The sequence below is a fragment of the Aricia agestis genome, chromosome 16 (genome assembly GCF_905147365.1).
Source record: "Aricia agestis chromosome 16, ilAriAges1.1, whole genome shotgun sequence".
Classification (NCBI taxonomy): Eukaryota; Metazoa; Arthropoda; class Insecta; order Lepidoptera; family Lycaenidae; genus Aricia; species Aricia agestis.
In genome coordinates, this window is record NC_056421.1 from 12,196,126 (window position 1) to 12,208,739 (window position 12,614).

Here is a 12,614-nt window from a genome sequence, read left to right on the forward strand (position 1 = left end):
AAGTTTTGCCGAGTTAGTGAGTTTACTGGAGGCCCAATCCCCTACCCTCCCCTATTATCCTATTCTCTCTTAAAATGCCGGCAACGCACCTGCAGCTCTTCTAATGCTGCGAGTGGCCATGGGCGACGAAAGTTGCTACACAGGCAATTCAAAAACAGTACTTCGCTGTTTCATACCGCGGTATGAAAAATAAGTGGTATGAAACGGGAAGAACCCGTAAGAAAGTAGGATTTTAGTGGGATCTCGGCAGTCGGCAACGCAGCAAATGTATGGTCAAGGTCGTTTGCCCAGGAGAGGGCCTTAAGCTGTTGATATTTTGATGCAGAGGGTAACATTTGTGCCAACTAGCTCCACAATCCTACATCGCGCTATCTAAGTTTTCTAGGCGGTGGTTACATGAGCTATAATAATAATCAATTCTTTTTAATTTTATTTTATTTATTGAAACTTTTATAGCCTTAAATAGTACTGCTACACTGACACATTTATTCTGAGTATAAGCTGATTGCTAATGATAGGTACGACCATGTTGTGCTGACCACCTGAAACGGTGAAATAATGGTTAAGATAGAGTCGAGCCCTAGGCAAGGGTTCTGTAGAAGATATTTTCGCATTTTCATTCAGTTAGTACCGAATCCGTAAGGTATTCAGGATTCTTAAAGCAACTTGAGGCTTTATTATTTACGAGCTTTTGCCCGCGGCTTCGCTCGCGTTAAGAAGTATTATTATATACAAACTTTCATCCCCTATTTAACCCCTTGGAGGTGGAATTGATCAAACTCCTTTCTTAGCGGATGCCTACGTCATAATATCTACCTGCATGCCAAATTTCAGCCCGATCGGTCCAGTGGTTTGGGCTGTGCGTTGATAGATCACCATGTCAGTCAGTCACCTTTGAGTTTTATATATATATATAAAACTCAAAGGTTTATATATATATATATATATATATATATATATATATATATATATATATATATATATATATATATATATATATATATATATATATATATATATATATATATATATATATATATATATATAGATTTATTGTGTAATTTTTTGTAGACACGTGCAGTTTTTCTAGACCCCTGTAGTTTTCGTAGACATATAATATCGTAGACATCTGTAGAGTTTTCATAGACATCTGACATTTGTAAAGATTTCGTAGGCACCTGTACGGCTTTTGTAGACGGCTGTACAATTTTTGTAAATATCATCACAGTATTTTTAGACATCTAGACATTTTTGTAGACATCTACGTAGACAGCTATACAGTTTCATAGATACCTGTACCGTTTTCGTATATTATATCTAAACAGTTTTTGAAACGAGGCTTTTCTTTATGTTACTGGAGTAAGTAGCGTGTCGAAAAAGTTAAGTTCATAAAAAAGTTAAAAGTTAATCTGGAAGTTTGACCCTATCATTTACTAGGCGATTACAAAACAATCCCTGAAAACCAATTTAGAATTTTATTACACTAGTGAACCCTAGAAAATACCACATAAGTACAGAATAACAAGCGCTAATGACAAACCTGAGGCAGTCACGAGATTATAGAGCCATTCTACCTCTCACAACACCTTTATGCCGTGGACATAAGACTCATTTTGCAGTAACTACAAGCGAATATAGCTATTAATGGCCCGTAATGTATGTGAATTGTGGACACATTACTTTTTATGAGCTCGGTGTGGCGAGTCCAAACAAAAATACATTTTGATCTTTTTCATGAGATTTAGCTATGAAATAAATTGCCTGGAAGCACGGGACAGATTTTGATTAAGTTTAGCACAGGTTAACGGTTTCTGTAAGGTTTAATTTTGCTGAAAGTCGCTAACAACATGTTGCCTTATCGCGCGTTCGGCGTAAATCTGAAGGCTAGACAGAACGATATTTGACCTTGATTTGACCTCGACACTTTTTTATTAGTATCTGCATGTTAGGGGCAGAGGGCGTTGATAGTAAGTATTCCTGTGCGTCAACTAGATGGCGTTTTTGGAACGAAGTTTTTTAAAATAAACAGCGACGCCTTGTTAGTATTCCTGGGCGTCAATAGATGGCGTTTTTTAAATAATTTTTTAAGTGTATATGTATACAGGTTTTTTGAACATAATAAATAGCTTTGTTCCATTCGGGTGTCCCTTGACACCTCTTAAGTTGTTTGTTGTTTATATTAGAGGCGACAAAGGATAGGCTTTCTGCCTTTTTTATCTCGTTTGTTTTTAATTCTATCCATGGTTACATTTTGGTAGTTTAAGCCAGTATTAAGGGCGGGGGTTGAAGAATTACTTACCCTTGTAAACGTAAGTACAGTCAACGGCACACTTTTCAGAGCCTTCAAATAGCAAGGGTATTGAGATCTACAACAATAAAATTATGCACAATATTAGTAGAAAAGATATAATATTAACTCGACAGCTTAGAAACTGTGATACAAATATGTATACAACGGGACAGGCTTAATATAATATAATAATTCCTCTTGGGATAAAAAACCTTTATATAAAACAGCCTAAGCAAATATGTTGTATGAAGAATTTTTCTAGAAAAAGTTCAGTAACCATACCATATCACTCCATTTTTGTTCTCAAGATACATTATAATTTCGTCTAAATATTTGTAAATAATCTTTCCTTCAAACTAGTGAACATTTAAACAAAAGCAGAAAGCCTAAACTTTTTTTAAGTGAAATTAGAACTGCCTCACACATTAATAACGTGACGATTTTGACATAAGCAGTCCACACCGCCGTTTTTCCATACTAACCTTGTCCCCTTTTTTACTCCCTGGATAATGCCGGGAGAGTTATGATTTTTTTCCTGAATATCTATGGCCACTAAAAGCATATCCCTATGTTTCATAATTTTATTATTAAAAAAGATAAGAAGATCTAAAAACCCAAAAAAATGGCCAGATTTTCCTCTGTGTTCAAACACCCAGAAAACAAAACTGGCTACAATATACAAAAAAAGTAAAACATAGGAACACAGTTCAAGCCTTGCATTAATTCTTAATAAAAAAAGTACTTAAATCGGTTCAGTTGGAAAAGGAATCAGCGGACAACGAATCGAAGATTTTCTGTTCTTCTATCGTAGACAATATCTTAGACAATCGTTTATTTAGACAATAACTTTTGTCGTATTGTCTCTATCGCGCTCTGCGGTGGGAGACTTGAGTTTGGTGAGACAGCAATACATTTTCAAATATCTATTTTCAATTTCTCTCACCCCTGGTGTATCCTCTTAAATATCTGTCAAACTCTGTATTTTTAAGTTGAATCATCATTAAGTCTCTAAATATGGCAGTAAATGTCATCATTAATCTTTAGGCTCTATTTTAGTGGGCTACTAGTCGATCAATTTTATTGTGCAATATCACGTATTGTGCAATATTATTGACCGTCTAGGGCTGATATTGAACGCGCCTGCCTTTCAATCTTGTTGTCAAATAAGTTGTACAATAAAATATATCGTGTGTGAGCCGGTTTACTCGGGTACCAGAGATGTAAGAAGTTTACAAAGACGCTGTAGTCATGGGGAAATTTATAACGCTTTTACCTCGCAATGATAAAACAGATTGTTTTCTGGTAATCCATGTCGCCCTGGTACCATAAATCCTCGTACACGGCATCTGCGACGCCGGAGCTCTGTAAGTGAGTTAATTAATATTTACGGCTGTTTTTCATAACGTATAGACAGCATTTTTTCCACACTATAACGTGTAAACACCAGTATTTCTATGGCATAGTGACATCGGGCAAAACTTGTATGAGTAACACGAAGGTAAATTGCTGTTTTAGGGTTCCGTACCCAAATGGTAAAAACGGGACTATTACTAAGACTTCGTTGTCTGTCTGTCTGTTCGTCTCAGTAAAGGAGTACGGTAACTAACATTGTGGCACGAGAATTTTATATATAAGATTTCATTACTTATTTCTGCTCGTGAGATGTTAAACAATTTATGAATATCTTACCTCTTCTCCCAGCACGGCGCTGTAGTAGCAATAAATATAAATCGGAAACAGTATACCGGAAACAGCCGTCAGGTTACTAGCCATGAGCGTTGCATCGCGACTACACTACAAAATAAAACACTCGCTACGCGATTATGGAAAACCTCGTGTTGTCATACTATATTGTTTTGCTATTTACAATTTACATACTGCTTGTGATTTTTTGTGTAGCGGCCAAAAAAAGTGCTCACTCCCACCTAAAAGACTCTAAGCAGGTTTGTCCCTCCAGTTTCATCGAGTGACCTTAAGTGGTGGGGGGCCTATACACGGATTAAGAAATATAGATCTATTTGCAGTTTGTGCACAGACTGCTTTATACTAATTTATAGTATACAGGGTGTAAACTGAAACAAAACTAAGTTATAATACTTTGGGGTGTGTATGTATGCCTTATACAGTGTGTAACAAAATAAGTGATAATACTTTAGGGTGTGTACGTGTTCCTTGTAGAGAGTTCACTGTGAAAGTAGCAGCTCTGAAAAACGATTTTTTTTTTCACTTTTGTATGTATAGTATAGTATATTTATTTCCAATAAATTTGTAACAATGGTTCTTATAATTAGTTATAGTATCAAAATTTCTACCTCACTGGCGTGGAAATATTGTCTTATTTTAAACAATTCATTTAAATCTTATATTATTCTAATGAGCATGCAAACGTCGCTATTTAACTATTTGAATAGATTAAATCATTAACATATTTTATCATATTATGACATATTACTAGATTGAACTCATTTCATTATCATTGTCTTCATTAAAAACCTAATTACATTATATGTCAAAAAGAATTATTAGATATTACATAAGTATAATAATTATTAAATTAATCAGGTCCACAAGAATCACATGATACATGTCGGAATCATTTCATACTACACCGATAAATTAATTCTATATAATGTCATACTACAAGTTAAATAAAAAATAAATAATATAAATGTCACAATTTCTTAAAATGTATTCTGGATCGAATAAATCATTGTCTAATATTGTATGGGCAAGGGCCCGATCGTTACGAGTTTCCCCATACAAAAGTGAAAACAATTTTTGGTCTTTCAGCGCTGCTACTTTCACGGTGAACTCTCTACAAGGAACACGTACACACCCTAAAGTATTATCACTTATTTTTGTTACAGCCTGTATATAGAGTTCACTGTAAAAATAGCAGTGCAAAAGGATAATTTTTTTTCACCTTTGTATGGAAAAATTCATGACGAACGGGCCCTTGCCCGTATAAATCACACAAAAAAATATCTTTCAGCGCTGCTACTTTCACAGTGAACTCTATATAAGGAACATAAACACACCCTAAAGTATTATCATTTAGTTTTGTGACAGCCCGTATATTTAATACTTACGGTGGCTGCAAACGCAAAAAAACATCCCGTCAACGTAGCGCATACCAGATCAAAGAATATCATTTGGTTGAAAATATTGTTGAGTAAGTCTGATAAGCTGAAACAATTTTTTAATTTAAGGGTCTGTTTCACTACTTTCTGATAAAGTGCCTTATAGGCTATTCACAACTTTTTTGACAGATTCTCCATACTTGATCTGTCAAGTTAATTGGTGGATAGCCTTATCAGGAAGTGGTGAAACAGACCCTAAGTTCCTTATAAATCGTTATTTGATTACAAAGCCACAAATCATACAACATAGCTGTTGCTCCCAACAATATTCGATTATCAACGGGCACTGTACATTTTTAAGCGATAAGAAGAAAATAATTGATATCACTAAATAAAATTGAGACTAGCTGACCCGGCAGAGTTGTTTTGCCATATAAATTATTTCTAGTATCAATATAAAAATTAGATAAAAACCTATTCTTAGATCTATCGAATGTACATACACATTAAAATCGTTTGAGCCGTTTTGGAGGAGTTCGCGCACAAACACTGTGACACGAGAATTTTATATACGGTATTAAATTATTATTGTCTTTATCACTTACATCGTATAAAATTAAACATACATACTGCAATGAAGTTTCATTAGGATTAGACATACTTTGCCGAAAATGTACGGTTCCTGTATCATAAACGAAATACGGTGCGACATAGTTGCGGGCAGGCCGGGCACAGACATAGATCAAGATAAATACCGCATGTCGCTCTATTTGTATGAAAACGAGCATGCAACTTTTTTACTACTGTGTCGTACCGATGATAAGAAACGTGTCCATTATCAAGGCCAACGTTTCTATTTTAATTTCTATACGGCACTTTGTCCAATCCAGATAGCAGACTAAAGAAAAGACTTTCGAAAGACGAGCATTGCCCGTCGTCTGGGAGCGCGATATGGCACGCGAAGTACATACACATGCGTTATCTATCTTGCTCTATGTCTGTGGTTGCGGGCAATATTTACAAATCTTACTTTAACAACACTTGGTGTTTTCTGGTCAATTTTTTTATGGTTTTCATCACTTTTTCTGGGCTGCTTTCTTGGGATACACACTTAAATTCTTCTTGTAGTAGCATGAACTCTATGCTGAGGTATGCACATAGAACTATCTTCAATAACTCCGTGCCAAGATAAATGTAGACGAGACGTAGCACTGAAATATATCCATTCTTCCATACTATCTATATATCTATATATTATCTATATATATAAAACTCAAAGGTGACTGACTGACATGGTGATCTATCAACGCACAGCCCAAACCACTGGACCGATCGGGCTGAAATTTGGCATGCAGGTAGATATTATGACGTAGGCATCCGCCAAGAAAGGATTTTGATCGATTCCACCTCCAAGGGGTTAAAATAGGGGATGAAAGTTAGTATATAATAAATTAATAATACTTCTTAACGCGAGCGAAGCCGCGGGCAAAAGCTCGTAATATTATAAATGCGAAAGTGTGTCTGTCTGTTACCTCTTCACGCCCAGTCCGCTGAACCGATTTTGCTAAAATTTGGCATGGAGATACTTTGAGTCCCGAGAAAGTACATAGGATACTTTTTATCCCGGAAAAATGTACGGTTCCCGCGCGATAAACGAATTTTGGTGCAACGGAGTTGCGGGCGTCTTCTAGTGGTAACATAAGAAAAATATGTATAGTATAGTTATATATAATTACTAAACATAAAATCCTTTTGTTTTAAAGTGGCTTATATAAGCATTGATATATATTTAACCGACTTCCAAAAAGGAGGAGGTTATATGTTCGGCTGTGCATTTTTTTTAGTACATAGAGTACTAGTAGCATATTAGCCGTGTTAATAAAACCTGTACACGGTCAGAAAGCAATATACATACAGACACCTTTGTTTATAAGTTATATGTTTGAGTCTGGTAAAGTCAAAGTGAAAAATTTGCTAACAAAAAGTTTACGGATTAACCAGTTCAACCACGACCCTCGTAGCATACTGAAAGTATGCTACGAGGGTCACGCTTAAACTGGTCACTCGATAGATCTTTTTAGGTAAGTTTTTGGGAATAAACATTTATTTATTTATTTCGTTCATAGTTTTTTTTCGTAATTTGAAATTTCTATAAATTATAACGTATTATAAAGTAGAAAATAGTTCAAAACTTTCCCTTATATGCTTTTTCGATATAATTTTTTCACCAAACACGTGAGTCCATACAAAATAGTGTCGTCATTTCATAAAGGATTTATAAAATTCCCAGCTCCAAACCAAATGTTTGTCGCAAAACATTGAATAATTCATATTTGGGTATTGAGTTAGACACGATAGAATCGATATAACAAATAGTTTTGAGCTTTTGAATCCAGATACGTTTCCCGTTGTGCATGTTACAAATGCTGTTTATGCATTACTAGATTTGTATTTAACATGTGCCAGAAATCGCCATAAAACCGTACACTTTTCGGGATATAACCATCAGTTTGAATGCTGGTTTCGATCACTGGACTGGAAAAATGTAAGCCGGTCATTAGGGGGAAGTGTGGATCTTTAAGGGGGCGACTAACCCTAAAGTGTCGATTTTATAATTAATTTTTTACTTGAAAATAAGCCCCGAATTGTTTCATTTTCTAAAATTAGATACTACATTATATCTCCGAGAATTAAATCTGAGCAAAAACACGATATCTTTAAATTTTCTCGATAGAAAAAAAATCACAAAGAATCATGTAATTTTCACGAATTTTTCATTTATTGCCATAACCGTGCATTGAACTAAGTTAATATTTTAGCACATTGTAGAACATTCTATCATTGAGAGATCGACCTAGCGGATTTTTTCAATGTTGTATTTTTATCGAGTTGTTGAGAAAAAACTAATTTGGCGATGAATCCGCGTCGTCCTTTTTCACATGGCATATGAAAGCCGGGCGTGAGTGTGAAGAGAGAAGGACGATGTTTGATTTTTTGGGTTAGTCGCCCTCTTAAGAGGGCAGAAGGATTTAAAATTAATCTCACTTGTATAGCACTGAAAGATATATACTGTTAAGTATGTCCAAAGATTCAGTTGGAACGGCAGCACATAACCGAAGGGCAGCTGAAGCTCCTCCCCTTCGTGCTGGAGAGCTGTGAGGAAGAGGGGCGTCACGAGGTTCTGCCAACTGGCACCTAAGCAGGACCAGTAAAAGCCTGAAAACAATTCTGAAGTTACCCGCAAATTCGCTCCGAAAAACGTTTTTGCGTAAAAAAGGGCTCCCAGTTTCTACAAAACTTCGAATCCAAATCGCATCACTTTTTAATTTTTACTACGTTTTTGCCACAAAAGACAGAACTAACTAGTAGACCCACTTCAAACATGAGCGTGGGTACCCCTGTTGTCCGCTGTAAGCATGCTACGAGCGGCTGAGCAACGAATTGTCGAGGCGCGCCCCGGCCGAGATGACGTCAAACGTATAAATCTCGAGAACTCTTATAAGACGGCCTACTGGTTCATTCTGTCTATTGTGGTTTTGCCTTAGACACTTGTAATGCGGTGCGAATTCACAGTTATCTGTGGAAACCCTAAATCTATGTTCTTTGTCGGGATTCTTAATATTGTCTCAACACAAAATTTCAGAAAAACCGGTTCAAAAATTTTAACGTGATGTGAACATACAGACACATATGTATTAATTATTATATTTACTACATTTGTATCGATGTATTTAAAAATAGTAAAAAAAAGTAAAAAAGAAATAGGCCTTTATCGAGCAAAATGCATGGCTCCAGCTACATTTGGCCTTATGACAATTGGCTAAAAATTATATTTTACCTGTTCGTACAACATTCAGACGTTTTAAGAAACTCGTTTTTCTCTCTCTTTGAGATGGAGTAAGAGAGTCAGTGGTCCACAGTGCCCCGAGGTGGTCAACTATAGCTTCCACATTCCTCTTGTTTTTGATAATGATCAGTCCTTTCAGAGACACTAGAAACAAGGTGGTCGGTTTCATTGAAACCATTACGCAGGAGTATTTTTAAAGTGCCCAAGTTTGTGCGCAATACACAAGAGCACTCTCTATTCCTATACTCTCATAACCCCCACTGGGTTAGGTTAGTGAGAGTATAGGAATTGATGGAAGACCGACACGACTGGCGAGAGATCAGGCGCAGGACCGACTTTTTACATGCCCATCCGACGCAAGGATCATCTTACTTGTGAGACAATCACAGGCTAAATATTGTCCCAACTTAGGAATAACATGTTTCCAACGCGGGAATCGAACTCACACCTCCGAGTCAGGAGCCACGATCTAAACCACTGGACCACGGACGGTATCTTTAGCATGCACAAGGTCGATCATGGCCAATCATTGATGATTTTTTCTTTCCACACATTTATAATCGTCAATCTTCGAGGACCGCAATTATGAATTGCGAAAAGTAACAAATATTCGTAATTATTTCAGTAAAAAAATTGTTAGTTAAAAATATTGTGATTCATTATTGTTAATATAAAAGTTTAAGCCATATTGGCCAGTTAACTTTAGTCTTAGGCTGTTTATAATTTATATCTCCGTGGTATAGTGGTTAAGAGCGTGGCTCTTGACTCGGAGGTTGTGGGTTCGATTCCCGCGTTGGAAACATGTTATATCCAAGTTTGGTTAGGACAATGCAGGCTGATCACCTGATTGTTTGACAAGTAAGATGATTCATGCGTCGGATGGGCATGTAAAAAGTCGGTCCTGCGCCTGATCTCTCGCCAGTCATGTCGGTCTTCCGCCCCACTGGGTTATGAGAGTAAAGGAATAGAGAGTGCTCTTATGTACCGCGCACACACTTGGGCAATATAAAATTACTCCTGCGTAACTGGCCTGGTTTCAATGAAATCGGCCACCGTCACCGAAACCGGTGTGGGAGTTATTGGGCTGTTTATAATAATTAGTTATATTTAAATAACCAAGAAATTTTTGTCAAAAAAAGGCTAGTTACAGCACGTATGTGGACGACAAACATATAAAATAAATGTCGCAATCCTCGAAAGGACGGGACATAACCCGACCAATTCAAAAGACCTCTTCCGAGTGCCCGTCTATATAGAGTTTAGTTTATTGGCGACGTTACATAGGGTATAATGGTTAGTGTTTGGGCGCTAGCCAAGCTCCGATAACTTAAACATACTAAGGGCTTAGGACTAGAATGGGGATTTAGAAAACTATTTTAGTGCCGGTCGGAGTACTTTTATTTAGTCTGGGTAGTATTGTTGGTATACAATCTATTGTTCTTTACTTTTTATATGTTTTATGCTATAAGACAAAAGAAGAAAGTTTGTAGAACGTATTCATAAAACTTCCATGTTACTTAAATATTTTAGGCTGGATTTATATGTAAGCAAATATATGTAATAATTGAGTTAAAAAGCGGCGCGGTCGCGCTGTCTTTTACAATATATTTGCCTATGATCTCGTATAGGTAGTTGGTTACAATTATAGGACCGATATTGCATTTATTAGAGGACGCAATTTTATTTTTGGGACATGTTGGGGGGGGGGGGGTCATAAGAAGGGGGTCGCCACTCTTGTACCCGGCCACCATCTTTTAAAAAGGGGTGGCAACAGTATTTTTGCAATACCTCGGAAACTATACGTCTTACAAAAAAAAATTGATATTAATAATTTGTTGCAAATTATTTTGCCTACAAATATGTTTATTTGCTTAAGTATATCTTTTTTAATACAATTAAATTTTTGTAGACAAAATAATTTGCAACAAATTATGATTTCACAATTTTTTTTAATATAGTCTCCAAGGTATCGCGAAAATACTATTGTCACCCCTTTTTCTAAGATGGCGGCCGAGGGACAAGAGCGGCGACCCCACAAACATGAGGTTACGCTTCTATTGACCCTCCCTACATGTCTCAAAAATAAAATTGCGGCCTTTAATAAATGCAAAGCTCATGTAACATTTCAATAGACTAGTAATGTATCCGCCAAGCCGCGCGTTCGCGCCGGCCCGCCGCATATTAATCCAGTCTAAGCGGATTTTTACCGGTCATATATTTTGATGTCTGCAGGTGTGAAAGTGTGCTATTATTTTCTGTCAAGTGGCTTTTACGACGTATAAGACAACGACGAATAATAAATGTAGTTAATGCTCGTTTAGTAGATTTTTGTTTATCGCACGGGAACAGTTATTTTTTTTTGGGATAAAAATTATTCAATCCCTTTCCCGGGTCACAAAGTATCGCCATACCAAATTTCAACAAAATCGGTTCAGCGGTTTGGGCGTGAGGAGGAAACAAATAGACATACTGACAAACTGTCGCATTACATATATTATATTTTTTATTCTACTGGTCTATGTATTCTACTAGATGTTAAGTGTGTCCAACTTTCTTCTTTTTTCTTCGTTCTTCAAGCTTCTAACCCCGTTTTACCCTCTCATGGGTGAGTTTCGTAAAATCCATTCTAACTTAGAATGGATTTTACGAAACTCACCCATGAGAGGGTAAAACGGGGCTAGAAGCTTGAAATTTCTAAGTAAAATTTTAAGTTTTTAGGTGTCGTTGTTTCTGACATTTCTAACATTACACACACAACAATGTGCACTACCATCTTTTTGAATGACAAGCCTATACAGTATACATATTATACGTGGGAGAGCCATGCTTCGGCACGAATGGGCCGGCTCGACCGGAGAAATACCACGTTCTCACAGAAAACCGGCGTGAAACAGCGCTTGCGCTGTGTTTCGCCGAGTGAGTGAGTTTACCGGAGGCCCAATTCCCTTCCCTATCATCCCCAATTCCCTTCCCTTCCCATCCCTACCCTCCCCTATTACCCTATTCCCTCTTAAAAGGCCGGCAACGCACCTGCAGCTCTTCTCATGCTGCGAGTGTCCATGGGCGACGGAAGTTGCTTTCCATCAGGTGAACCGTTTGCTCGTTTGCCCCCTTATTTCATAAAAAAAAATACGAATTATACTCTTGTTTACTGTTGAAGTCTGTTGTCAAATTAAAAATAGATTGTGGCTTTTTTGAAATTAAATCTGAAATAGTCAATACCTTAACGGGGAGCCAAAAGAAGAAGATAATTAAATTTAAGGTCTAATTTCGACCATTGGGCGATTTCTAGTTGTTTTAAGGAGTGAGCACACTGAGATGGGCCGTGCCGGGGCTCAGCGTGTCGGGGCGCATCGCAAAAATCCGCCTACATACAATTTGTATGGAAGCGAATGCG

The 12,614-nt window shown here is 36.9% G+C and overlaps 1 protein-coding gene across 1 annotated transcript; it reads right to left on the reverse strand.

Moving 5' to 3' along the window:
• Positions 1-466: 466 nt before the first annotated feature.
• On the reverse strand, positions 467-9,395 carry LOC121735048 (putative odorant receptor 92a). Its single transcript, XM_042125715.1, has 7 exons — positions 9,209-9,395; positions 8,416-8,586; positions 6,451-6,581; positions 3,980-4,084; positions 3,564-3,652; positions 2,300-2,366; positions 467-542 (listed from the first exon to the last, which is right to left on the reverse strand). Exons 1-7 carry the CDS (start codon positions 9,393-9,395, stop codon positions 486-488), a joined length of 807 nt encoding a protein of 268 aa, XP_041981649.1. The 3' UTR covers positions 467-485.
• Between the last annotated feature and the right edge of the window lie 3,219 nt (positions 9,396-12,614).

Excerpts from the sequence above, each read along its gene's own strand:
- LOC121735048 (XM_042125715.1), bottom strand. The coding sequence starts at position 9,395 with ATGGTTTCAATGAAACCGACCACCTTGTTTCTAGTGTCTCTGAAAGGA. Across the intron at positions 6,582-8,415 it reads TATCTTTCAGTGCTATACAA|TGCTACGTCTCGTCTACATT; the intron begins GTGAGATTAATT and ends GATATATTTCAG. Across the intron at positions 2,367-3,563 it reads ATCTGTTTTATCATTGCGAG|ATCTCAATACCCTTGCTATT; the intron begins GTAAAAGCGTTA and ends TTATTGTTGTAG.